The sequence below is a fragment of the Oncorhynchus keta genome, chromosome 18 (assembly GCF_023373465.1).
Source record: "Oncorhynchus keta strain PuntledgeMale-10-30-2019 chromosome 18, Oket_V2, whole genome shotgun sequence".
Classification (NCBI taxonomy): domain Eukaryota; kingdom Metazoa; phylum Chordata; class Actinopteri; order Salmoniformes; family Salmonidae; genus Oncorhynchus; species Oncorhynchus keta.
In genome coordinates, this window is record NC_068438.1 from 34,468,136 (window position 1) to 34,493,871 (window position 25,736).

Genomic DNA, 25,736 nt, shown 5'->3' on the forward strand with positions numbered 1-25,736 from the left:
AACCTGTGTGCAATCTAAGTGTCACATAATCTCATTTTCTATACACGTGTTCTGAATGGCCCCAGAGTCTGCAACACCACTAAGCAAGGGGCACCACCAAGCAAGCGGCACCATGAAGACCAAGGAGCTCTCCAAACAGGTCAGGGACAAAATTGTGGGGAAGTACAGATCAGGGTTGGATTATGAAAAAATATCAGAAACTTTGAACATCCCACAGATTACCGTTAAATCCATTATTAAAAAATTGAAAGAATATGGCACCACAACAAACCTGCCAAGAGAGGGCTGCCCACCAATACTCACAGACCAGGCAATGCGGGCATTAATCAGAGAGGCAACAAAGCGACCAAAGTTAACCCTGAAGGAGCTGCAAAGCTCCACAGCAGAGATTGGAATATCTGCCCATAGGACCACTTTAAACCGTACACTCCACCGAGCTGGGCTTTACGGAAGAGTGGCCAGAAAAAAAGCCATTGCTTGAAGAAAAAAATAATCAAACAAGTTAAGTGTTCGCCAAGAGGCATGTGGGAGACTCCCCAAACATATGGAGGAAGGTACTCTGGTCAGATGGGACAGAATTTGAGCTTTTTAGCATCAAGGAAAACACTGTCTGGTGCAAACCCAACACCTCTCATTACTTTGAGAACAGCAACCCCATAGTGAAGCATGGTGGTGGCAGCATCATGCTGTGGGGATGTTTTTCATCTGCAGAGACTGGGGAATTGGTCAGAATTTAAGAAATGACGGATGGCGCAAAATACGGGGAAGTTCTTGGGGGAAACATGTTTCAGTCTTCAAATGATTTGAGACTTTGGGACGGAGGTCCACCTTCCAGCCGGACAGGAAGGCAACAACATAGGAAAAATGCCAAGGGGGGTGAATACTTTCGCAAGCCACTGTATGCATAACGCACTTCGACATATTCTTGCATAAATGTCCAAACAGAACAAGACTCTTAGCGCGCGAGGTCAGCAGAAAGATTGTGTGATGGACAAATAGTTTCCACCTACTCTCATAAAACACAGCTCATTGGCTATCTAGCTAGCTTGGTTTCAAAATGATAGGTTGTCATTTGACAAAGATACATTCAATCAAGTGAACACCGCCCGTGTCATCGGTGCACAATGACGCCGTATCTTCCTTGCTAAAATTGGCTTTCCAATCAGGATCAGAAGTTTACATAGACTAAGTTGACTGTGCCTTTAAAAAGCTTGGAAAATTCCAGAAAATTATGTCATAGCTTTAGAAGCTTATGATAGGCTAATTGACATCATTTGAATCAATTGGAGGTGTACCTGTGGATGTATTTCAAGGCCTACCTTCAAACTCAGTGCCTCTTTGCTTGACATCATGGGAAAATCAAAAGAAATCAGCCAAGACCCCAGAATAAAAAATTTAGACCTCCACAAGTCTGGTTCATCCTTGGGAGAAATTTTCAAACGCCTGAAGGTACCACGTTCAACTGTACAAACAATAGTACGCAAGTATAAACACCATGGGACCACGCAGCCATCATACCGCACAGGAAGGAGACGCATTCTGTCTCCTAGAGATGAACGTACTTTGGTGCAAAAAGTGCAAATCAATCCCAAAACAACAGCAAAGGACCTTGCAAAGATGCTCAGGAAACAGGTAGAAAAGTATCTATATCCACAGTAAAACGAGTCCTATATCGACATAACCTGAAAGGCCACTCAGCAAGGAAGAAGACACTGCTCTGGCCACCCCATATAGCCTGGTTCCTCTCTAGGTTTCTTCCTAGGTTTTGGCCTTTCTAGGGAGTTTTTCCTAGCCACCGTGCTTCTACTCCTGCATTGTTTGCTGTTTGGGGTTTTAGGCTGGGTTTCTGTACAGCACTTTGAGATATCAGCTGATGTACGAAGGGCTTTATAAATAAATGTGATTTGATTTGATGTACTCTGCGCCATCGTCTTGGAACACCTTACAAAATACTGGAAGAACTTGTCCCAATATGTGTTTTTAAATCACTGATGAAAGATTTTGAGGCTGATACCCTGACCTGTCAATGTTTTTAATTTGCAGTTTTATACTCTTGTGAATTCAATGGTTTTTACTAGACTACTTGTAGTTTTTCATGTTGTCTTGGTGCTGCTATCTTGGCCAGGGTGCTCTTGAAAAAAATATTTTAATCTCAAGGAGCCCTTCCTGGTTAAATAAAGGTAAAAAAATCAATTTAAAAAGTCAAGGTATTGGAGTGACCATAACAAAGCCCTGACCTCAATCCTATTTAAAATTTGTGGACAGAACTGAAAAAGCGTGTGTGAGCAAGGAGGCCTACAAACCTCATTCAGTTACACCAGCTCTGTCAGGAGGAATGGGCCAAAATTTACCCAACTTCTTGTAGGAGGTTGTGGAAGGGTACCCAAAACATTTGACCCATGTTAAACAATTTAAAGGCAATGCTACAAAATACTAATTGAGTGTATGTAAACTTCGGACCCACTGGGAATGTGATGAAAGAAATATAAGCTGAAATAAATTATCTTTTTATTCTGACATTTCACATTCTTAAAATAAAGTGATCTTAACTGACCTAAGACAGGACATTTTTACTAGGATTAAATGTAAAAAAAAATGAAAAACTTAGTTTAAATGTATTTGGCTAAGGTGTATGTAAACTTCCGATTTCAACTGTATATATATAAATCATATATAGTTGTTGGGGGAGAATATAGCACACTGGAACTGGTTGAGGGAACTCATAGGAGATGGTGCTCCCCAGAAGCCCAGAGAGGAGGTGCACAATACCCCCACCCCTCTACACAGACATCATTTCAACATCTAGTTATGATTCATATTTGGTTGAGTTGTCAACTAATGTGAATTCAAGGTGAAATCAACCAAATTCACAATGTCATTGGATGTTGGTTAAAAGTTGCGTGAAAAGACGAAATTCCCTTTCATAGATTACTTCTTGCCAATCCAGTCAGTTTTCCACGTTGATTCGTCGTCATCGCATTACATGTTTTAATTGAAATGACATTAAAACAATATTGATTCAACCAGTTTTTGTCCAGTGGGTCTGACATTCCAGTCCCTCATATCCAATTCGCGCTCCGTGGTCACTTTCTGTTGTGAAAAGGTCGGTCACAGCCAGAATCTGTTGTGGAATAATCGTCATTTCGATGTCATACAACATTGTTTCCAGACGGCGCACCGCAGGCAGACAGACATCTTCAAATGAATGAACAAAATATTGTCACCGCACTGAGCGAAACAATAATCATGAAACAAACGCACGCTTCACTGAGCTCGGGTTCGAAGCACGAGTTAATGAATCCGCTCCCCCGATATATCCTCTTTCTGAATACAAACCAACCGTCTGGCTCTCGCTCGCTAGTCTGATTGCGCTGTGGATTCGCAATTCCGAGACAATTTTAAAACAAATAATTCAGATCCCAGCCAGACTTTGCCAGAGGCAAGACACACGGCAGCTCACAGCACAGCGGGCAAGGTTCGGTCCGACCGGAACAGGAGAGAGGAGGGTTGAGAGAAAGCGATAGGCGCGTTCACACATGGATAACAGCTGGACTGGATATGCAAATAAGCTGCCAGGAATGAGGGCACGGAGCACCCACGAGTCTTCTCAAGTATTTGATCGATAGGGGATATTAGGGTCAGCTAGCCAGAGCGGGCGCAGTTATAAACAACTCAATGAAGGCGCGCTCACTCGGAGCAAGTTGAGAAACTGTGCATCACAGTGTCAAAACCCAACGCGACGTTGAACATATTAAGCTATCAAATAGGCTACAAGTCTACTTTTGCAACAACATGTCAGTGTTTTGTCAGAAGGACAGCAGGGTTTGAATGTCTCGGACTGGGAGGACATAAATTGGCAGCCCTAAGGTTTTCGAAATGCCAGAGAATGTTTCGTTCTCCAGGAACCGCACAGAACTGGAAGCGCGGCCGGGGGCGCGTCCCGCATGGGCTATCACTGTGCTGGCCAGCGTGCTGATCTTCACCACGGTGGTGGATGTCCTGGGCAACTTGCTGGTTATCATTTCAGTGCTTAGGAACCGGAAACTTAGGAATGCGGGTAAGTGGATAATTATTGTTTGTTTGTGTGTGTGTGTGTGTGTGTGTGTGTGTGTGTGTGTGTGTGTGTGTGTGTGTGTGTGTGTGTGTGTGTGTGTGTGTGTGTGTGTGTGTGTGTGAGAGACGGAGAAAGATGGCAGCCCTGGTTATAGCCTACCTTAATATTGTTGAAATTGTCCTTCTGTAGCACAGTTGGTACAGCATGGCGCTTGTAACGCCAGGGTAGTGGGTTCGATTCCCGGGACCACCCATACGTAGAATGTATGCACACATGACTGTAAGTCGCTTTGGATAAAAGCGTCTGCTAAATGGCATATATTATTATTATTATTATATTATTTGACATAACATTGATTTATTGGCCAATAAAATATATATATATATCATAAATGCAATGACAAGGAGAGATTCTGAAAATAGGAGTTCGGTCTTGTGCCTAATCTGAATCACTGAATGGTCTCGTTCACATCAATAAACCTACATTCAAGACCCCATATGAATGAGACTGCTGAACATACTGAACGTATTCCTCCTATGCGGATGGTGTGAACATCATATGCATTTAGTTTACTTTATGCACAGAGAAAAACTATGATTGTATCGAATATTGATGATTGTTATGGGAAAATGTTGTCTTATTGTCTGTAAGGTGTTTTAACCTATGGCAATGCTTTGAGAGTCATTCGGGAGTCACTTGTGAAGAGCTACAGGGAGTCCCAGATCTTATTGTGGCGCTCAATTCCTACCAAACAATGTGCACATAAAGTATACATAGATTATGATTAGCATAACATATTTAAATCTCATGGGATTATTTTAGCTTGCTTTATTGTTGCCTTAATCCTTTGTTCTATCAATATTGACCTTAATTGTTATTTAATAGTATTGTTATTAAATAATACATAAGCAAGCAAATATACATGTTTTTTTGTTTGTGTATAAACAGAGGCCTACACTTTTTTTTTTTTTCAAATTGGATTTCGACAACATTTCTAAACTAGAACTGTTTTCATAGGTGTCACGTTCTGACCTTTATTTCCTTTGTTTTGTCTTTATTTAGTATGGTCAGGGCGTGAGTTGGGGTGGGCAGTCTATGTTTGTGTTTCTATGTTTTTCTATTTCTGTGTTTGGCCTGATATGGTTCTCAATCAGAGGCAGCTGTTTATCGTTGTCCCTGATTGAGAACCATATTTAGGTAGCCTGTGTTTCACTGTTGGTTTGTGGGTGTTTGTTTCCTGTGTCAGTGCCACACGGGACTGGTTCGGTTCGTTTATAGTCACGTTTTTTGTATTTCATAGTGTTCAGGCTTTTCTTATTAAAATCGTCATGGACACTTACCACGCTGCGTATTGGTCCGATCCTTGCTACACCTCTTCAGACGAAGAGAAGGAAATCTTCCGTTACAATAGGCCTGTCGTGTCCATAGTGAAAATGCAAAAGTAACACCGTATAAAACCGATGGATTCCCGCCAGGGGTATCCACCAGCGCGGAAAAAAGGCGCACGAGCACCAATTATACCAACACATGTCAGCTGTGTTACAGTTGCTGTAACATTATGTGCCCATTCGGGTGACTTATAATAGATTTATTTTGTTTCGCGTTTTCTGACCGGGCTAGGTAGTTGTCATCTAGGTTACTGATTAATATTGTAATATATGTTTGAAAACAGAAAAACAATTCAGTTGTGATGGTTTGGGGATGTAATGCAGGGGCCGGGGATTAATTGCAATACTTTCGGTCAATTCCAGTCTTGTTCTAATATACTTAGCTCTCAAATCTCTGTAGCACTTTGACAGCAGTCACAGTCGTGATTTATCGTGCTCGGTTCACTTGCTTTTATTCAGGCATCATCTAGGGGTGTTATGCACCCTAAAAGTCTGAGGGGCAGTTTATTCCAGGAATCTCGAGCATAATTGTTAGGCTTAATTCTATGTATTTTTCTGCATATGTTCTGAATTTACGAACGCCCAGAGCACACTCTGAGCGCCCTCTGGCACTCCAGAGTATATTTACTAACACTCCCTAAATATGCTTCTCCACATATTTTCTAAAATCTGGGTAAACAATTGAAAGGCATGTGAGTCTTATTCAGAACAACTTCATAAAATTGAAGTGGCTAGGAGTATTACAAAGAATCAACAAATAATAATATATCAAAAATATATATATATATATATATACAGTATGAGTCAAAAGGTTGGACACATCCCCTCATTCAAGGGTTTTTCTTTATTTTTACTATTTTCTACATTGTTGAATAATAGCGAAGACATCAAAACTATGAAATAACACATGGAATCATGTAGTTAAACAAATCAAAATATATTTTAGACTTGAGATTCTTCAAAGTAGCCACTCTTTTCCTTGATGACAGCTTTGCACACTCTTGGCATTCCCTCAATCATCTTCACCTGGAATTATTTTCCAACAGTCTTGAAGAAGTTCCCTCGTCAGCTGAGCACCTGTTGGCTGCTTTTCCTTCACTCTGTGGTCCAACTCATCCAAAGCCATCTTTGAATTGTGTTGAGTTGGGTGATTGTGGAGGTCAGATCATCTGATGCAGCACTCCATCACTACCCTTCTTGATCAAATAGTCCTTACACAGCCTGGAGGTGTGTTGGGTCATTGTCCTATTGAAAACAAATGATAGTTCAACTAAGCGCAAACCAGATGGGATGGTGTATCGCTGCAGAATGCTGTGGTAGCCATGCTGGTTAAGTGTGCCTTTAATTCTAAATAAATCACAGACAGTGTCACCAGCAAAGCACCCCCACACATCACACCTCCTCCATGCTTCACTGTGGGAACCACACATGCAGAGACCCAACCAGGGTCAATGTTAGCTAGCTAACATTAGGCTATAACTAGCAAAGCAAATGGTTCTGAGATATGAATAACCAGATCATACATGTAACGTTAGCTAGCGAGCCAGCGAGCTAATGTTAGCTAGCTAGCTAACACTATAGTTTAACTTGAAATGAAAATGACATTGTCAAAATTAGAAACGTGTAATATCTGAAAATGTAACAAGCTAGACTATCTTACGGTGCTCTGAAATCAGAGTGGATAGCCAGAGTAAATTTACCAGCTACGTCTATCAACCGTTGTTGCAGTGACATTCTATTGAAATTGATACTTGCATTTTGTCTTTTGTTATGTCTTTTGTTAAGATATGTAGCTAGCTAGCTAAACAATGTACCATAATCCCAACCCGTAATGTTACTACCCTGCATGAATCTGCAGGTAGGTAACCAATCAAGTTCAATGTTAGCTAGATAACATTAGGCTATAATTAGCAAAGCAAATGGCTTTGAGATACAAATAATAAGATCATACACGTAACTTTAGCTAGTGAGCCAGCCAGCTAACATTAGCTACCTAGCTAACAGTGCACTTTAACTTGAAATGAAATCAACTTTCTGTTGAAATTAGAAACGTTTAATATCTGAAAATGTAGCTAGCCTTTAGCTATACTATCTTACCCGTCCGTATACAACATGGATGGATGGATGCTTCTCCCTGTCACGGATGCGATGGTTGCCCTTAGTTTGAAGATGTAATCCGGAGACAGTTGTTTTCTCCATTCCCTTAGCTATTATACTCTAATTCCACTGATTTCAAAATTCAGTCCTCCAGAAAGTGGAGAGCAACACGTATGCAGTTCTACTACGCGATATAACACTATATATATATTTTTAAACACTATTACCTACAGATGCTGACCAGCTCAAATAGACAAAGGCGTGCTATATGGCAGACTAATCCGAAATCATCTCTCGGCATGTCCAGCCCACTCATTATCTCAGCCAATCATGGCTAGCGGGAAGGTTGCTCGCTTTTTCTGTGGTTAAAGCAACCAAGCTTATAATTTAAAAATGTTATTTGTATTTACAGATGGCATACACGTTTGCTATTAAGGCACATGAAAGTTCACATGTTCAAGAAGGCATCTCTGCAAAAAAACACATTTTGATAAAAAAAATGTTTACGTTCAAAAGGCTCTCCTGTGAAGTAGTGACCCGCGACATACGCCTACTTTCCTGAACCGAGTCACATTTGGGCTGTTCTTGCCATAATATGGTCTTTTACCAAATAGGACTATCTTCTGTAAACAAACCCTACCTTGTCACAACACAACTGATTGGCTCAAATGCATTAAGAAGGAAATCCTTTCCACCATTAACTTTTAACAAGGGACACCTGTTAATTGAAATGCATTCCAGGTGACTACCTCATGAAGCTGGTTGAGAGAATGCCAAGAGTGTGCAAAGCTGTCATCAAGGCAAAGGGTGGCTACTTTGAAGAATCTCAAATATAAAATATATTTTCATTTGTTTAACACTTTTTTGGTTACTATATGATTCCATATGTGTTATGTCAAAGTTTTGATGTCTTCACTATTATTCTACAATTTAGAAAATAGTAAAAATAAAGAAAAACCCTTGAATTAGTAGGTGTGTCCACACTTTTGACTCGTACTGTATATGCATACATTGAGTGGACAAAACATTAGGAACACCTTCCTAATATTGCGTTTCACACCATTTTGCCCTCAGAACAGCCTCAATTCATTGGGCATGTTAGTGTATGTCCAGTTGGCTGGATGTCCTTTGGGTGGTGGACCATTCTTGATATACATAGGAAACTGTTGAGCGTGAAAAACCCAGCAGCATTGCAGTTACTACCATACCCCATTCAAAGGCACTTCAATCTTTTGTCTAGCCCATTCACCCTCTGAATGGCACACATACACAATCCATGTCTCAATTGTGTCAAGGCTTAAAATTCCTTTAACCTGTCTCTTCCCCTTCATCTACATTGATTCGAATTGGATTTAACAGGTGACATCAATAAGGGGCCATAGCTTTCACCTGGATTCACCTGGTCAGCTTATGTGATGGAAAGAGCTCCAAGAGGACCACTGTGAGAGGGCACGTGCCTCTGCGCCCCCTATGGACATGACACCTCTACCCTGATCTAACGCATGGGTGCAGCCAGTCAAGATGCCAAGATGTGACAGTTCGCATCTAGCCCCAATGCACAAAGAAAAAATAAGTGCTTGTGTCCTAGCCGCCTCCTAGTTGTATAAAAATTGCATTCCAAAGACAACATCTATTGATAAAATGTCTTGAGTACTTGTTGGTAGTATAGGTTTTTATGTCATTGTTGTAATAAGAAAGAAATTGCTTTAGTCTGGGAATGGAGAGAGAATTCATTGTAATGGCTGTGCTAAACTGTAAAGAGGTAGTTCATTGTGCATTGTATTGTATTGTGTTGTGCAACAGAGCAAGAGAATTGTCAGCATCACTGCACACACACGCACGCACACACACACACACACGGATGTATGTAATCCCATGACTCTGGATCAGAAAGTTGTTTGATATCTGTAGTGGAGGCTGTTTATTTTTTAGGGGGAGCAGCTCATGCCGCCTGTGTGTGTGTGTGTGTGTGTGTGTGTGTGTGTGTGTGTGTGTGTGTGTGTGTGTGTGTGTGTGTGTGTGTGTGTGTGTGTGTGTGTGTGTGTGTGTGTGTGTGTGTGTGTGTGTGTGTGTGTGTGTGTGTGTGTGTGTGCGTACGTGTTTTATTCCCACATACACAGAATAGGGGCAGTGAAATGTGTTGTTTTACTGGGTCAGCCATAGTAGTACAGATCTCCTGGAGCAAATTAGGGTTAAGTGACTTGCTCAAGGACACATCAAAATATTTTTCTCCTTGTCTGCTCGGGTATTTCGAACCAGCGACCGACCCTTCAGTTACTGACCCAATGCTCGAACCTTCAGTTACTAACCCAATGCTCTAACTGCTACCTGAGACCCCCATAGTCAGTGTGGCTGAATGGGGATATGAGGGTGAATATCTAATTGAACCTCTTATTAATATGCCTGGCTTGTTAACAGGTCCCAGAGCTCTCCTATCCCCCACGTTTTAATGAGCAGGAGCCAATTAAGGGCAGGCACAGAGGTATTCTTCCTAAATGTGCCAGGGGGGGAGACCTTCCTAGAGCCAGACCTCGTCCCAGACACAGCGCCCGGGCCCATTGACAGCACGTCGCCAGACATTGCCTTTGAAGCCTACATGGCACTCTATCTCACCCCAGATTCTCTCTCTCTGTCACTCTCTCTCGTCTCTCTCTCTCTCTCTCTCTCTCGCTTAACCCCGCTCTTTCTCCATATTATCTATCCCATTCCTCTCTCTTTCCCCCACTCCTCTGTTTATTTCCCTCTCTCTTTATCTCCCTTGTGTGTGTGTGTGTGTGTGTGTGTGTGTGTGTGTGTGTGTGTGTGTGTGTGTGTGTGTGTGTGTGTGTGTGTGTGTGTGTGTGTGTGTGTGTGTGTGTGTGTGTGTGTGTGTGTGTGTGTGTGCGCAGCGCTCTACCCCTGCAGCTTCTCTTTTTTCCCCTCCAAAACTTTTTGAACGTCTGTTCTATGTGCTCATAATTGCCTTCCCCTGTGTGATGTTCTCAGGTACTAAAGGTTAGAGGCTAAGATAACTGAGTAGTAGGCATAAACTTATAAACATCCTATTTTTAGACTGCCAGCCACCCATGCACTGTAAAACCTTCCCCCTAAATACCGTTTACAGCTCCCTCCATCTAACTCTGCCCCTCTTTTACGATAACCATCGACCAGAAAATCTGTCTATTAATACCTTTTGCCACCTGATGTCTGAATATTTAATTGGTAGAGATATTCAAACTATTTTGGTTTGGAAAAAGTTCAGTTAGAATTGATTCCATTAAAAAGTATTTATCAGGGTTACGGATATATTGCCTAAAATCTGTCTATTAATACCTTTTGCCACCTGATGTCTGAATATTTAATTGGTAGAGATATTCAAACTATTTTGGTTTGGTAAAAGTTCAGATAGAATTGATTCCATTAAAAAGTAATTATCTGGGTTCCGGATATAATGCCTCAGTTTATTATCAGTCTGCACCGATAATCACATTCTCTCTCTATTACACCTCCCTCCCCTCCTCTACCTCCCTCCCTCTGTTCCACTGCCCCCTCTCTACCTCACACCCTCTCTGTTCCTCTCCTTTCCTCCCTCTCTGTACCTCCCCTCGTTCTCTCCCTCTCTCTCTCCCTTCCATGCCTCCCTGTGTCTTTCCTCCCTCCACCACATGTTTCTGTCCAGTGGGAGTGATTAGCTGCTTAACAGTGTCTCTGTATGGTGCTTCTGCTGCTAGATTGTTGTATGTGACCCCCTGGATCCTCTCCTATCCTCTATGTGTGACCTTAGAACTTCATGACATGAACATAGTCCAACCCAGAGCCCAATGTGTTCAGATCACTGTCTGGAGGTTAGTTTTATGCCAGTTGGTTGGAGAAAATAGAGGGAGGGAGATATATATATATATATATACATACAGTGGGGCAAAAAAAGTATTTAGTCAGCCACCAATTGTGCAAGTTCTCCCACTTAAAAAGATGAGAGAGGCCTGTCATTTTCATCATAGGTACACTTCCACTATGACAGACAAAATGAGAAAAAATAATCCAGAAAATCACATTGTAGGATTTTTTATGAATTTATTTGCAAATTATGGTGGAAAATAAGTATTTGGTCACCTACAAACAAGCAAAATTTCTGTCTCTCACAGACCTGTAACTTCTTCTTTAAGAGGCTCCTCTGTCCTCCACTCGTTACCTGTATTAATGGCACCTGTTTGAACTTGTTATCACTATAAAAGACACCTGTCCACAACCTCAAACAGTCACACTCCAAACTCCACTATGGCCAAGACCAAATAGCTGTCAAAGGACACCAGAAACAAAATAGTAGAGAGAGAGAGAGACTGATATTTTCTGATTGGTGTCTGAGTGCACCACTACTATTTTCTGATAGGTTTCTGAGTGCACTACTACTCTTTTCTGATTGGTTTCTGAGTGCACTACTACTATTTTCTGACTGGTTTCTGAGTGCACTACTACTCTTTTCTGATTGGTTTCTGAGTGCACTACTACTCCTTTCTCATTGGTTTCTGGGTGCACTACTACTATTTTCTGACTGGTTTCTGAGTGCACAACTACTCTTTTCTGACTGGTTTCTGAGTGCACTACTACTCCTTTCTCATTGGTTTCTGAGTGCACTACTACTATTTTCTGATTGGTTTCTGAGTGCACTACTACTATTTTCTGACTGGTTTCTGAGTGCACTACTACTATTTTCTGACTGGTTTCTGAGTGCACCACTACTATTTTCTGACTGGTTTCTGAGTGCACTACTACTCTTTTCTGATTGGTTTCTGAGTGCACTACTACTCTTTTCTGATTGGTTTCTGAGTGCACTACTACTATTTTCTGACTGGTTTCTGAGTGCACTACTACTCTTTTCTGATTGGTTTCGGAGTGCACTACTACTCTTTTCTGATTGGTTTCTGAGTGCACTACTACTCCTTTCTCATTGGTTTCTGAGTGCACTACTACTATTTTCTGATTGGTTTCTGAGTGCACTACTACTATTTTCTGACTGGTTTCTGAGTGCACTACTACTCTTTTCCTGAGTATGCTTAGGCACAGGTTCTCTGAATGCACTACAGGTCTCATTAAAAGAGCTTTTGAGTATTTTTCATGGTTGTAGAGTAACGATGACCACCCTGTCACGTACAGCAGCATACATGCCTACACAAAATTACCCACCGACAAACTCTCTCCTTGGTCATCTTTATTGCGGGTTTGAGTTCAGAAAATAGGCCACTTTTTCATAAGTGGATTGTGTGTGTGTGTGTGTGTGTGTGTGTGTGTGTGTGTGTGTGTGTGTGTGTGTGTGTGTGTGTGTGTGTGTGTGTGTGTGTGTGTGTGTGTGTGTGTGTGTGAGAATATCTGAGTGCGATTCAGAGAAATACAATAGTTTGTCTTGGTAAAAAGACAGAACTGTAGACAGAGAGAGAGAAAAAAAATAGCTTCATCGGGAGAGAGTGACAGAAAGATTCAGACAGCAGGTTCAAGTGCTGTATCACCAAGAAGTCACTCAAAGCAGGCTTTCAGCTTTCAGCTTTCAGCTCGCTGTGTCTCCTAATGAATCCCCAGTGGATGTGTATGTTGTGTGTGGGGATATTTTTTTATCTATATTGTGTGTGTGTGTTTGACATTGTGTCAGTATGTCTCTATAGGATCTCTTCTCTGATAATGGATCCTTTCAGTGCTACACTCTCACTGATGTATGACTTGTATGTTATTAAGTGTAGCTCTCCATTGTGCTGTGCTCTACCTGCTGTGTGTGTGTGTGTGTGTGTGTGTGTGTGTGTGTGTGTGTGTGTGTGTGTGTGTGTGTGTGTGTGTGTGTGTGTGTGTGTGTGTGTGTGTGTGTGTGTGTGTGTGTGTGTGTGTGTGTGTGTGTGTGTGTGTGTGTGTGTGGACGTGTGTGTGTGTGTGTGTGGGACGTGTGTGTGTGGACGTGTGTGTGTGTGTGTGTGGACGTGTGTGTGTGTGTGTGTGTGGACGTGTTTAACTACAAGTCCCCACAAGATCAAATGCTATTTCTAGGGGGCTTAGGGTTAGGGTTAGTAGCTAGGTTTAGTTTTAGGGTTAGGAGCAAAGGTTAGGTTTTCAGGTTAGGGTTAGGAGTTAGGGAAAATAGGATTTTGAATGGGTTTGAATTGTGTCCCCCCGCAAGGTTAGTTATACAAGACTGTGTGCGTGTGTTTTGACTGATCATATAAGTGTCTTCTTGTGTATGGAGAGTGAGAGTGTGATGAGACAGAAACAGAAACAGAGCCATTGCTGGTGTAGCTCTCTCTCTCTCTCTCTCTCTCTCTCTCTCTCTCTCTCTCTCTCTCTCTCTCTCTCTCTCTCTCTCTCTCTCTCTCTCTCTCTCTCTCTCTCTGTTTCTCTCTCTCTCTCTCTCTGTTTCTCTCTCTCTCTCTCTGTTTCTCTCTCTCTCTCTCTGTTTCTCTCTCTCTCTCTGTTTCTCTCTCTCTCTCTCTCTGTTTCTCTCTCTCTCTCTCACTCTGTCTCTGTCTCTCTCTCTCTCTCTCTCTCTCTCTCTCTCTCTCTCACTCTGTCTCTGTCTCTGTCTCTCTCTCTCTCTCTCTCTCTCTCTCTCTCTCTCTCTCTCTCTCTCTCTCTCTCTCTCTCTCTCTCCCGCTCTCTCACTCTCTTCTCTCTCTCTTACTCTGCTGCGCTCTTCACTAATGTAACGTGATTTGGAGGATTCCCATGACATTTACTTATCTGAAAGAGTGCAGGCTCCGTCACTTCACAGGCGTGTGCGGCTCTGCTCCGCCAAAAGCCTCCTCCTCCTCGCCAAACCAGGGAGAGACGCCGGGGCCACTAAGACTTCTGGCTGCTCCACTCCAGACCCCATTTACATGATTATATTCATGAAGTGTACCCAATGGAACCTCTCCAGAGCTCACTACAGAGAGTCAGAGAAGGTAGGCGTGACAAGGCCATGAAGACGACTGCACGCCCCCTATCCTTCCCATTCCAGAATTATGTGAAAGAGGGAAATGAGACAATAAGAGAGTATTAGAGAGCATTATAGAATATTATAGAGTAACTGTAATGGGACTAGTGGCTGTAATGGGACAAGTGATTGTGATGGGACTAGTGGCTGTAATGGGACCAGTGATTGTAATGGGACAAGCGAATGTGATGGGATTAGTGACAGTTATGGGACTAGTGACTGCAATGGGACTAGTGGCTGTAATGGGAATACTGACTGTAATTGGACTAGTGACTGTTATGGGATTAGTGACAGTTATGGGACTAGTGGTTGTAATTGGACTAGTGACTGCAATGGGACTAGTGGGTGTAATGGGACTTGTGCTGTAATGGGACTTGTGGTTGTAATGTGACTTGTGGCTGTAATTGTACTATTTTCTGTAATGGGACTAGTGACTGTAATGGGACTAGTGACTGTAATGGGACTAGTGACTGTTATGGCATTAGTGGCTGTAATGGGATAATTCGTTATGACATCATCTGAAAGTTAGTCAGAATGAATCTTAAATGTTAATCATAGATTGAATGAGAAGGATGTGTAACGTGTTGAATGACTGGTTCCCAGGAAGTCAGGCGCAGGAGAGCAGAGATGGGTGATAAAAGGAGAATTTTAATATACACCCTGTCCCAAAGGTACCGTTGAGGCAGCACAAAGCACAACGACGGTAACATGAACCGAATTAAACAAAACAAACAAACCTAGGTTTGAAACAAACCTAGCACAAGCCAGCCTGTAGCGTAACATCCTACACAAAGAACAATTCCACACACAGACATGGGGGAAACAGAGGTTAATATACATTTCGTCTGATGAGGGAATGTGAACCAGGTGTGCAGGAAAACAAGACAAAACAAATGGAAAATGAAAGGTGGAGAGGCAAAGGCTAGAAGACCGGTGACGTCGACTACTGAACGCCGCCCGAACAAGGAGAGAGACCGACCTTGGCGGAAGTCGTGACAGGATGTTCTTTTTTAATATTTAGGTAGGTTGAGGTCTGAGAATTTGGCCATAAAAGCCTTTAAAAGATTTGCCTTTGGCCGTTTTTGAATCATATCAAAACAAGTATTGTTATTTGTTGTGATTTGCTGTCGGGCCTAGCACCAGCTATCCCTACCTGATGGTATATCAACTGTCACCTCTACCTCCTACGGTAGCTGAGTTTGTGTGTGTGTTTGGAACTGCTTCCCTTGGAGGTCACCTTCTATCATACTGCCATTCACACTGTCATTCTATGAGGCCGTTGAAGAGGGGCTCTCGAGGGGTTGGGGAAGTTGTCTTGTGACTTCTAATACAACTGATGAGGGAGGAAGGGAATTCAGAGAGGGTATTGTCGGTGGCCATCATGCTAAGAGCTACACACACACGGAACAAGCCATGGGTGTGTGGCATCAACGCTCTGTCGCCTCTACTAGCACTCCCCTCCGTTTTCCGTGCTGTCAGCAAACAGCTTACATGCACACTATACTCACGTGCCAAGGGACACACACACTATACTTGCGTGCCAAGGGACACACACACACTATACTTGCGTGCCAAGGGACACACACACTATACTTGCGTGCCAAGGGCCACAAACTAAGCCTGTGAGGGGTGCAAGGTGACTTTGAAATGTCAGCCTCATTTTCATTTCATGATAAATATGGAGGGCTGAGTCTGGTTTCAGACGATGTGAAGCGTAACCCAACACATAGCCCCTCATCCCTCCAACCCTTCATCCACTCCCTCATCCACCCTCTCATCCACCCCCTCATCCACCCTCCTCTCTCACCTCCACGTATTTGGGCTGATAGAGGTGAATGCGGCTGGGGCCCAATGAGGCCCAAGTAAGAACCCAGCAGTCTCTGTGTTAGCACCCGGAGCTGAGCTAAGTTGGGATGTGTGCCGGCTGCTGGGGAGCTTGACCAACTGACTCACTGGCTGTTTTGAAGGGGATGACTGGACTGGATGGCTCTCCTTCTCCTTTCCGTGGGTGGAGCGGATGCTTAGTCAACAAGTTGAACAGAGGCTCAAAATGCTCAACTCTTTTTATGCCAGAGATTCCATTTATTGTAGTTAAGAGCTTGCTTTGTGTGAAAATAATTTGTTTGGTGGATTTTCTCATTACTGAAAGAGGGGTTATGTCTGTTGCAAACTCTCCATACTACCCAGGCTTACCCATTAGGAAACTGGCCATTGCAGCGCGACAGTGGTCATCGCATGAGAATGTAACCTGTGAGGTTCAGCCACAGGGGAGGTGTGTGTGTGTGTGTGTGTGTGTGTGTGTGTGTGTGTGTGCGTGCGTGCGTGCGTGCGTGTCAGGGTGGGTGGTTGGCGGTTATATAGTCTAGGCTTTGAGGTGGACCCAACATTTCCATGAGCCTTTAAAAAGAACGGCAATCATTAGTGCACATTACACCAGCCACGGTACACACACAAACACACATATGCACACAAACACAGAAACACACACACACACATACTCTCCCTCAACAGTCATCTTTATTCAACAGCGAGCTTTGTCACAGCTAAACCTCCCTGATGGCATGGTATAAAACTGAAGGAGCGTCTCTCCCAGACAATTGGCTCCCATTTCAAAGAGATGATCCCTCTGTACCCATGCACCCATAGAGTGGGTAGAAGGGAGAGGAGAGGAGAGGGAATGGGGATAATTATGAATAGACAAGAGAAGATGAGAAAGGAAAGGAGAGATCAGGGGGAAAAAAGCATGGAGAGGGAATGAAAGGGGACAGCAGAGAGAAGATGAAGAGGACGAAGCAAGGGGAAGTATAGGACACCAGAGAGGAGGAGTGGCGAGGAGGGGAGGGGAGGATAGTGGAGGAAAGTGGAGGAGTGGAGAGATGGGAAGGAGGAGAGTGGAGGAAAGTGGAGGAGGGTGAAGAGATGAGAAGGGAAAAAGAGAAGGATAAGGGGGATAGAAGAGAGGAAAGGACATCGGAGTAGAGAAAGGAGCAAAGTGCGTACTCACACCAAGTGACTCTGGGGGGTATAGTGAGCTGATAGCAACCCAGTTCACGTTCCTGTGTGTACCTCCAAATCCCCTGTGTGTTATTTTGGTAGGGAGCCATGGCCCAGAGCATATGCTAGAATGCTCTAACATCGTGTTTGCTTCCAGTGATGTATGATTCATTTGAATAACTTTGGCACCTTGGCCATCCTCTCTGATAAATTATTTCAATTAAACCTGCTGGGACTATGCTTAATGCTAACTCTAGGCAGTTAACACATACTAAAACACACACGAGGTGGAAAATGGCGCCGACAGAGAGGGCTGCCTCACTTCTAGTCCTTAGGGAACTTTGCTGTATTTCGTTTTTTTTATGTATTATTTCTTACATTGTTAGCCCAGAAAATCTTACGTTTTATCACATACAGCCAGGAAGAACTATTAGATATCAGAGCCACCCCAACTTACCAGCACTACAACCAGGAATATACGACTTTCCCGAAGCGGATTCTTTGTACCGCACCACCCAGGGCATTTGAACTGATTCCAGAGGCTGACCCAAAACAACGCCACCGGAGAAGAGGGAGTCGGAGCCACCAACACGGTTCGCTACCAAGGAGTGTGGGCTCTCCTTCTCTGTTGCAGACATGAGTAAGACTGCATACTGCCTTATCCCATCTGGACAAGAGGAATATCTATGTAAGAATGCTGTTCAATGACAATAGCTCAGCATTCAACACCATAGTACCCTCCAAACTCATCATTAAGCTTGAGGCCCTGAGTCTCAATCCCGCCCTGTGCAATTGGGTCCTGGACTTCCTGACGGGCCACCCTCAGGTGGTGAAGGTAGGAAACAACATCTCCACTTTGCTGATCCTCATCACCGGGGCCCCATAAAGGTGCGTGCAGAGTCCCCTCCTGTACTCCCTGTTCACCCATGAACTGCGTGGCCATGCACGCACCCAACTCAATCATCAAGTTTAGAGACAAAACAAAACAGTACTGTTATAGGCTTGATTACCAACAACGACGAGACAGCCTATAGGGAGGAGGTGAGGGCTCTTGGAGTGTTGTGTCAGGAACATAACCTCTCACTCAACATCAACAAAACAAAGGAGATGATCATGGACTTCAGGAAACAGCAGAGGGTGCACCCCCCTATCCACATCGATGGGACAGCAGTGGAGAAGGTGGAACGTTTTTTAAGTTCCTCGGTATACATATCACTGACAAACTGAAATGGTCCACCCACACAGACAGCATGGTGAAGAAGAACAGTGCCTCTTCAACCGCAGGAGGCTGAAGAAATGTAGCTTGTCACCTAAAACCCTCACAAACTTTTACAGATGAACAATTGAGAGGATCCTGTCGGGCTCACCACCTGGTACGGCAACTGCACCACCCACAACCGCAGGGCTCTCCAGAGGGTGGTGTGGTCTGCACAATGCATCAACAGAGGCAAACTACCTGCTCTCCGGGACACCTACAGCACCCAATATCACAGGAAGGCGAAAAAGATCATCAAGGACAACAACCACCCAAGCCACTGCCTGTTCACCCCGCTACTATCCAGAAGGCGAGGTCAGTACAGGTGCATCAAAGCTGGGACCGAGAGACTGAAAAACAGCTTCTACCTCAAGGCCATCAGACTGTTAAACAGCCATCACTATCACAGAGAGGATGCTGCCTGCATGCAGACTTGAAATCATTGGCCACTTTAATAAATGGATCACTGGTCACTTTAATAATGCCCCTTTAATAATGTTTAAATATCTTGCATTACTCTCATATGTAGATACTGTATTCTATACTATCTATTGCATCTTAGCCTATGCCGCTCTGACATAGCTCATCCATATATTTATATTTATATATTCTTATTCCATTCCATACTTAGATTTGTGTGTATTAGTTATTTGTTGTGGAATTGTTATATAGTACTTGTTAGATATTGGTGCACTGTCAGAACTAGAACTAGAAGCACACGCCTTTCGCTACCCTCTCAATAACATCCGCTAAACATGTGTATGTGACCAATACAATTTGATTAGATTTAATTCTAACTCTAACCATTCAAACACACTCTAAAACACATGCTTTGCTAATGCTAACTCTAACCTGTCTGTCTGTCTGTCTGTCTGTCTGTCTGTCTGTCTGTCTGTCTGTCTGTCTGTCTGTCTGTCTGTCTGTCTGTCTGTATGTGATGGTGGTGTAGCGTAGTCACTGATGGGCAACGTTTTATTGTCCTTCAGATAATTCTGTTCACCTCCTCTCCGGGAGTGAACGGCCTCTTTTCCTCTATACACAGAACCTGAGTCTGCCAGGTTGGTCTTCATGTCATTTTCAGGATCACCCTGGCAACTGACGAGCTCGTTAACTCACAGCAGTGATGTCAACGCTGGCAAGTTACATAGATACCTATGTTATGTAATGTCAATGAAAATATAATAACTGCCAAAGGCTTGTGTTCTCACAGGCACAGCATGTACACTGATTGTACAAAACATTAGGAACACCTTCTCTTTCCATGGTCTAGACTGTCCAGGTGAAACCAGTTGAAAAATATAATCCCATATTGATGTCACCTGTTAAATCCATTTATATGAGTGTAGATGAAGGGGATTACACAGGTTACAGAAGGACTTTTAAGCCTTGAGACAATTAAGACATTGATTGTGTACGTGTGCCATTCAGAGGGTGAGAAGGCAAGGAAAAATATTGAATGGGGTATGGTAGTAGGTGTCAGTAGGTGCCAAGCTACTGCAGCGCTGCTGGGTCTTTCACACCGAACAGTTTCCCATGTGTATCAAGAATGGCCCACCATCCAAAGGACATCCAGCTAACTTGACACAAATGTGGGAAGCATTGGAATCAACATCGGCCAGCATCCCTGTGGAACGCTTTTGACACCTTGTAGAGTCCATGCCCCAACGATTTGAGGCTGTTCTGAGGGCAAAAGGTGGTGCAACTCAATATTAGGAAGGTGTTCCTAATGTTTTGTACATTCAGTGTATATATTGTATATACAGTGGATTTTTTTTTACATCCCTGTTAATGAGAATTTATCCTTTGCCAAGATAATCCATCCACCTGACAGGTGTGGTATATCAAAAAGTTGAATAAACAGCATGATCATTGCACAGGTGCACCTTGTGCTGGGGACAATACAAGGCCACTCTAAAATGTGCAGTTTTGTCACACAACACAATGCCACAGATATCTCAAGTTTTTCTGCAGGAGTGTCCACCAGAGCTGTTTCCAGATCATTTAATATTAATTTATCGACCTTAAGCCGCCTCCAACGTAGTATTAGAGAATTTGGCAGAGTGTCCAATCGGTGAGCGGTTTGCTGATGTCAACGCTCTGAACAGAGTGCCCATGGTGGCAGTAGGATTATGGTATGAGCACGCATAAGCTACGGACAACAAACACAGTTGCATTTTATCATTGGCAATTTGAATGCACAGAGATACCGTGACAAGATCCTGAGGTTTATTGTCATGCCATTCATCCGCCTAAGGCTTTGTGACTGTGCCAGCTTGTGACCACTCTGCAGAGCTGCCTCCAGAATAAGTTTTGTGACCGACTGGCTCAATTCGGTTTTATGTATCAAAATTTGAAATTGTGTTTTTTTTTTACATTGGATGGAGGTAGAGTATATTATCATACACTACAGTTGAGGAACAATGGGAAAGTAATTCTGCTTTGAAAGTGTATAAACTTGTATCCTCACTTTTGAGAAAATAACCCTTGAATGTTTTAGTACTACTACTGGAGAGCCCTTCTTTGTGGACACCCATTCAGCACCCTTCACACACTTTTAAGCTTTAGCCCCACCCATCTCTTTAAGGATTCACATGTGAAACAACAAAAGATTTCAAGACTAAAGGCTGGATTATACTACAGGTGTTTTCGTAATTTAATCTGGAGTGCCAGAGTGTGCTCTTAACGTTCTTAATACACAGAGTGTTGTCAGATAGGCTGTTCGTAAATGAAGAGCGTTTTTCTCTGGGAGCATTCAGAGCCCACACTGGAGGCTCTGGCCGAAAAGTATGGTTGATCCCGAGCGTTCTGACCTAACAGCAGTCAAACACCCAACGTAACTGGCTAACGTTGGCTAGCTTGCTAGCTACTTCAATATAGACCATTTTCCTCGCCCTAGCATAAATGGTTAGGGTGTTTTTATGTTATCCGGAGTGTTGGTGACTGCAACTGTGCTGCTGGCAACAATTTAATTACACTTTTTTGCCAATGTTTACTGACACCAGCCATATCCTTACGTAAATTCATGAGTTATTCTGCGCTCTTTACCAGCTATGTCTATCATCAGTTGTAATTAAATTGTTGCCATAAACATTCTATTGAAATAGTTACTTGCAGAGTGGAGTCTTTTGTTTAGACATGTAGCTAGCTAACTAAACAATGAACCATAATCCCAACTCATAACGTTACTACCCTGCATGAATCTGCAGGTAGCTAACCAACCAGGTACAATGTTAGCTAGCTAACATAAGTCAATAACTAGCAATGCAAATGGCTCTGAGATACGAATATTTCTACACAGGTCATACACGTGATGTTAGCTATCAAGCCAGCCAGCTAACGTTAGTTAGCTAGCTAACAATACAACTTAACATGAAATGAAAATGACTTTCTGACTAAATTAAAAATGTGTTATATCTGAAAATGTAGGCAGATAGAATCACTTCCTAATACATGGATGGACGCTTATACCTCTCTGTCATGGATGCCATGGTTCCCCTTAGTTTGAAGATGTAATCCGGAGACAGGTTTTTTATTTTTTATTTTACCTTTATTTTACTAGGCAAGTCAGTTAACCTCTTGAACCTATGGGGGCGCTGTGTCATTATTGGATAAAAAGACGTGCCCGTTTTAAGCGCAATATTTTTTCACGAAAGGATGCTCGAATATGCATGGAATTGACAGCCTTGGAAAGACACAACTCTGACGTCTCCAAAACTGCAAAGATATTATCTGTGCGTGCCCCAGAACTAATGCAACAGGCGAAACCAAGATGAAGTTTCATACAGGAAATGCCCCAGATTCTGAAGGCGCTGTGTTCCAATGTCTCCATATATGGCTGTGAATGCGCCAGGAATGAGCCTGCACTCTCTGTCTATTCCCCGAGGTATCTGCAGCATTGTGACGTGTTTGTAGACATATCATTGGAAGATTGACCATAATTGAAAGTAAACTGCCACGATGGATTTTATCGTCGATAGATAGGTAGGTGAAAAACACCTTGAGGATTGATTCTAAACATCGTTTGCCATGTTTCTGTCGATATTATGGAGTTAATTTGGAAAAAAGTTAGCGTTTTAATGACTTTTTTTTTTTTTTTTCCCTATCCAAACATGATGAACAAAACGGAGCGATTAGTCGACACAAATAATATTTTTTTGTAAAAACGGAACATTTGCTATCTAACAGAGTCTCCTCATTGAAAACACCTGAAGTTCTTCAAAGGTAAATTATTTTATTTGAATGCTTTTATGGTTTTTGTGGAAAATGTTGCATGCTGAATGCTAACGCTAAATGGTACATTAGCCATCAATACTGTTACACAAATGCTTGTTTTACAATGGTTAAGAAGCATATTTTGAAAATCTGAGATGACAGTGTTGTTAACAAAAGGCTAAGCTTGAGAGCAAATAGATTAATTTCATTTCATTTGTGATTTTCATGAATAGTTAACGTTGTGTTATGCTAATGAGCTTGCGGATAGATTTACACAATCCTGGAAACAGGTTTTTTTTCGTAACTAAACGTGACGCAGAAAACGGAGAGATTTGTCCTAAACAAATAATCTTTCAGGAAAAACTGAACATTTGCTATCTGAGAGTCTCCTCATTGAAAACATCTGAAGTTCTTCAAAGGTAAATTATTTTATTTGAATGCTTTTCTATTTTTTGTGTAAATGTTGCCTGCTGAATGCTAACGCTAAATGCTACGCTAAATGCTACGTTAGCCATCAATACTGTTACACAAATGCTTGTTTTGCAATGGTTGAGAAGCATATTTTGAAAATCTGAGATGACAGTGTTGTTAACAAAAGGCTAAGCTTGAGAGCAAATAGATTAATTTCATTTCAGATTTTCATGAATAGTTAACATTGCGTTATGGTAATGAGTTTGAGGCTGTAGTCACGATACCGGATCCGGGATGGCTCGACGCAAGAAGTTAAGAACAAATTCTTATTTTCAATGACGGCCTAGGAACAGTGGGTTGACTGCCTGTTCAGGGGCAGAACGACAGATTTGTACCTTGTCAGCTCAGGGATTTGAACTTGCAACCTTTCGGTTACTAGTCCTACGCTCTAACCACTAGGCTACCCTGCCGCCCTGTGTTTTATACAAATTCTCATTTCGATGCTGTCTGCATATTTGCAATCAAATGCCAGAATTTTCTCCATCTCTTTAGCTATCATACTCGAATTCCACTGATTTTAAAGCTCGGTCCTCCAGAAAGTGGAGATCACCACTTATGCAGTTCTACTACGTGATGTCTGTCAAAAAAGCTGTGTTATAAAGGACTACCTACACATACTGACCAGCTCATATTATAGACAGAAGCATGCTACATGCCAGACCAATCCAAACTCATCTCTCGGCATGTCGTGCCCACTCATTATCTCAGCCAATCATGGCTCGCAGAAGGTCGCTGACTTTTTCCAACCAACTTGGCTCTTAATTTAACAATTTTATTCGTATTTACAGATGGCATACAAGTTTGTTATTAAGGCACATTAAAGTTCACATGTTCCAAAGGGCATTTCTGCCCAAAAATGCATTTTGATTAAAAAAATAAGTTTACTTCCAAATGGTGCTACTGTGAAATAGTGACGCGAGACATATGCCTAGTTTCCGGAAATTAGTCACATTTGTGACAAAAATCTCTAACCTGCATGGATATAACTCTATAGCTCTAACGTGGTTCCACCTCCTCCACTGCCAAAACAACCGATATGCAGATGTCAGCTAAAACGGATTGAATAGAGCCTATAATCTAAAAAATAATAATTCTTTAAGAATGACCCACCGTTCCAATGAATGAAGCACGTTCCATGGGATGAGATTCATTTAGAGACTTCTCTGTATTCAGCAGTTTGGCCCCGTGTTTTTATCCAGAACATTTGTTTTTCATTTCTTATTAAGGATTAACAGCGTTGGCAGGAATGATGAGGGGAAGAACATACAGAGCGAAAAGGTCAAAAGTTGAGGGATTTTAGAGCGATGCCAACTCAATGCTTGGCCTCAGGGGTACGGCTTTTGATTGGCTACCTGAAACTAAAGGGATGAAAGGAGTAGAGAGGGCGTCTTTTTGCTGCCACAGGGAAACCGCTCGGTGTCAGATATCGCTTTGTGTGTGTTTGTGTGTGTGCCTGCATTTATGTGCGCCTTTGCGCATGTATATGCGTACATGCATTCCTACGTGTGTGTGTCCCTGTCTTAAGGATTCTAACAGTGTTAGCCAATTCCTTTGTTCAGGGCCTACTTTCACGACTCCTATTTCACTGATTATCCATTCATAGAGACAAGCAAAGTGCTGTTTATATCGAGCCAGGCAGGCTGTAAAGACATGTCCTTGGACCTTGGTAGCCATTGTGTTAGACTAGTGTATTTTATCAACCTGTTGTTGCAGGAAATGTCCTGCACAGCAGGAAATGCAACTTTGTAGTGTATTTGAGGCTTCTAAAGTTTGTAATTTCCACTTTAAAATGCCAGACTTGATTTCCACTAACGAAAAATGTATCAAACCCTACAAAAATCTCCATTAATTATAATCCAAACAATAATCAATTGCTACAGGATTATTTTTCTGATGTAAAAAACTGGTCAGATTAAGATCAAATCAAATCAAATGTTATTTGTCACATGCGCCATATACAACAGACCTTACAGTGAAATGCTTACTTACAAGCCCTTAACCAACAATGCAGTTTTAAGAAAATGGAAGTAACAAAAATAATCATAAAATAATTAAAAAAATAAACAAAATAAGAAAAATAACAAATAATTAAGGAGCAACAATAAAATAACAGTAACGAGGCTATATGCAGGGGGTACTGGTACAAAGTCAATGTGTGGGGTCACCGGTTAGTCAAAGTAATTGAGGTAGTGAAGCAACCTTTCAAGATGCTCTTGATAGTGCAGCTGTAGAAACTTTTGAGGATCTGAGGACCGATGACAAGTCTCCTGAGGGGGAATAGGCTTTGTCGTGCCCTCTTGATGACTGTCTTGGTGTGTTTGGACCATGATAGGT

At 42.4% G+C, this 25,736-nt stretch overlaps 1 protein-coding gene across 1 annotated transcript in view; it reads left to right on the top strand.

Annotated features, from left to right (window-relative positions):
- Positions 1-1,270: 1,270 nt before the first annotated feature.
- Positions 1,271-25,736, top strand: part of LOC118397592 (melatonin receptor type 1B-B-like) — a 62,893-nt gene continuing 38,427 nt past the window's right edge. The window contains exon 1 of the mRNA XM_035792521.2: positions 1,271-4,057. Coding sequence (XP_035648414.1) covers positions 3,877-4,057 — 181 coding nt within the window. The 5' untranslated portion in view covers positions 1,271-3,876. The remainder of the gene's footprint in view (positions 4,058-25,736) is intronic.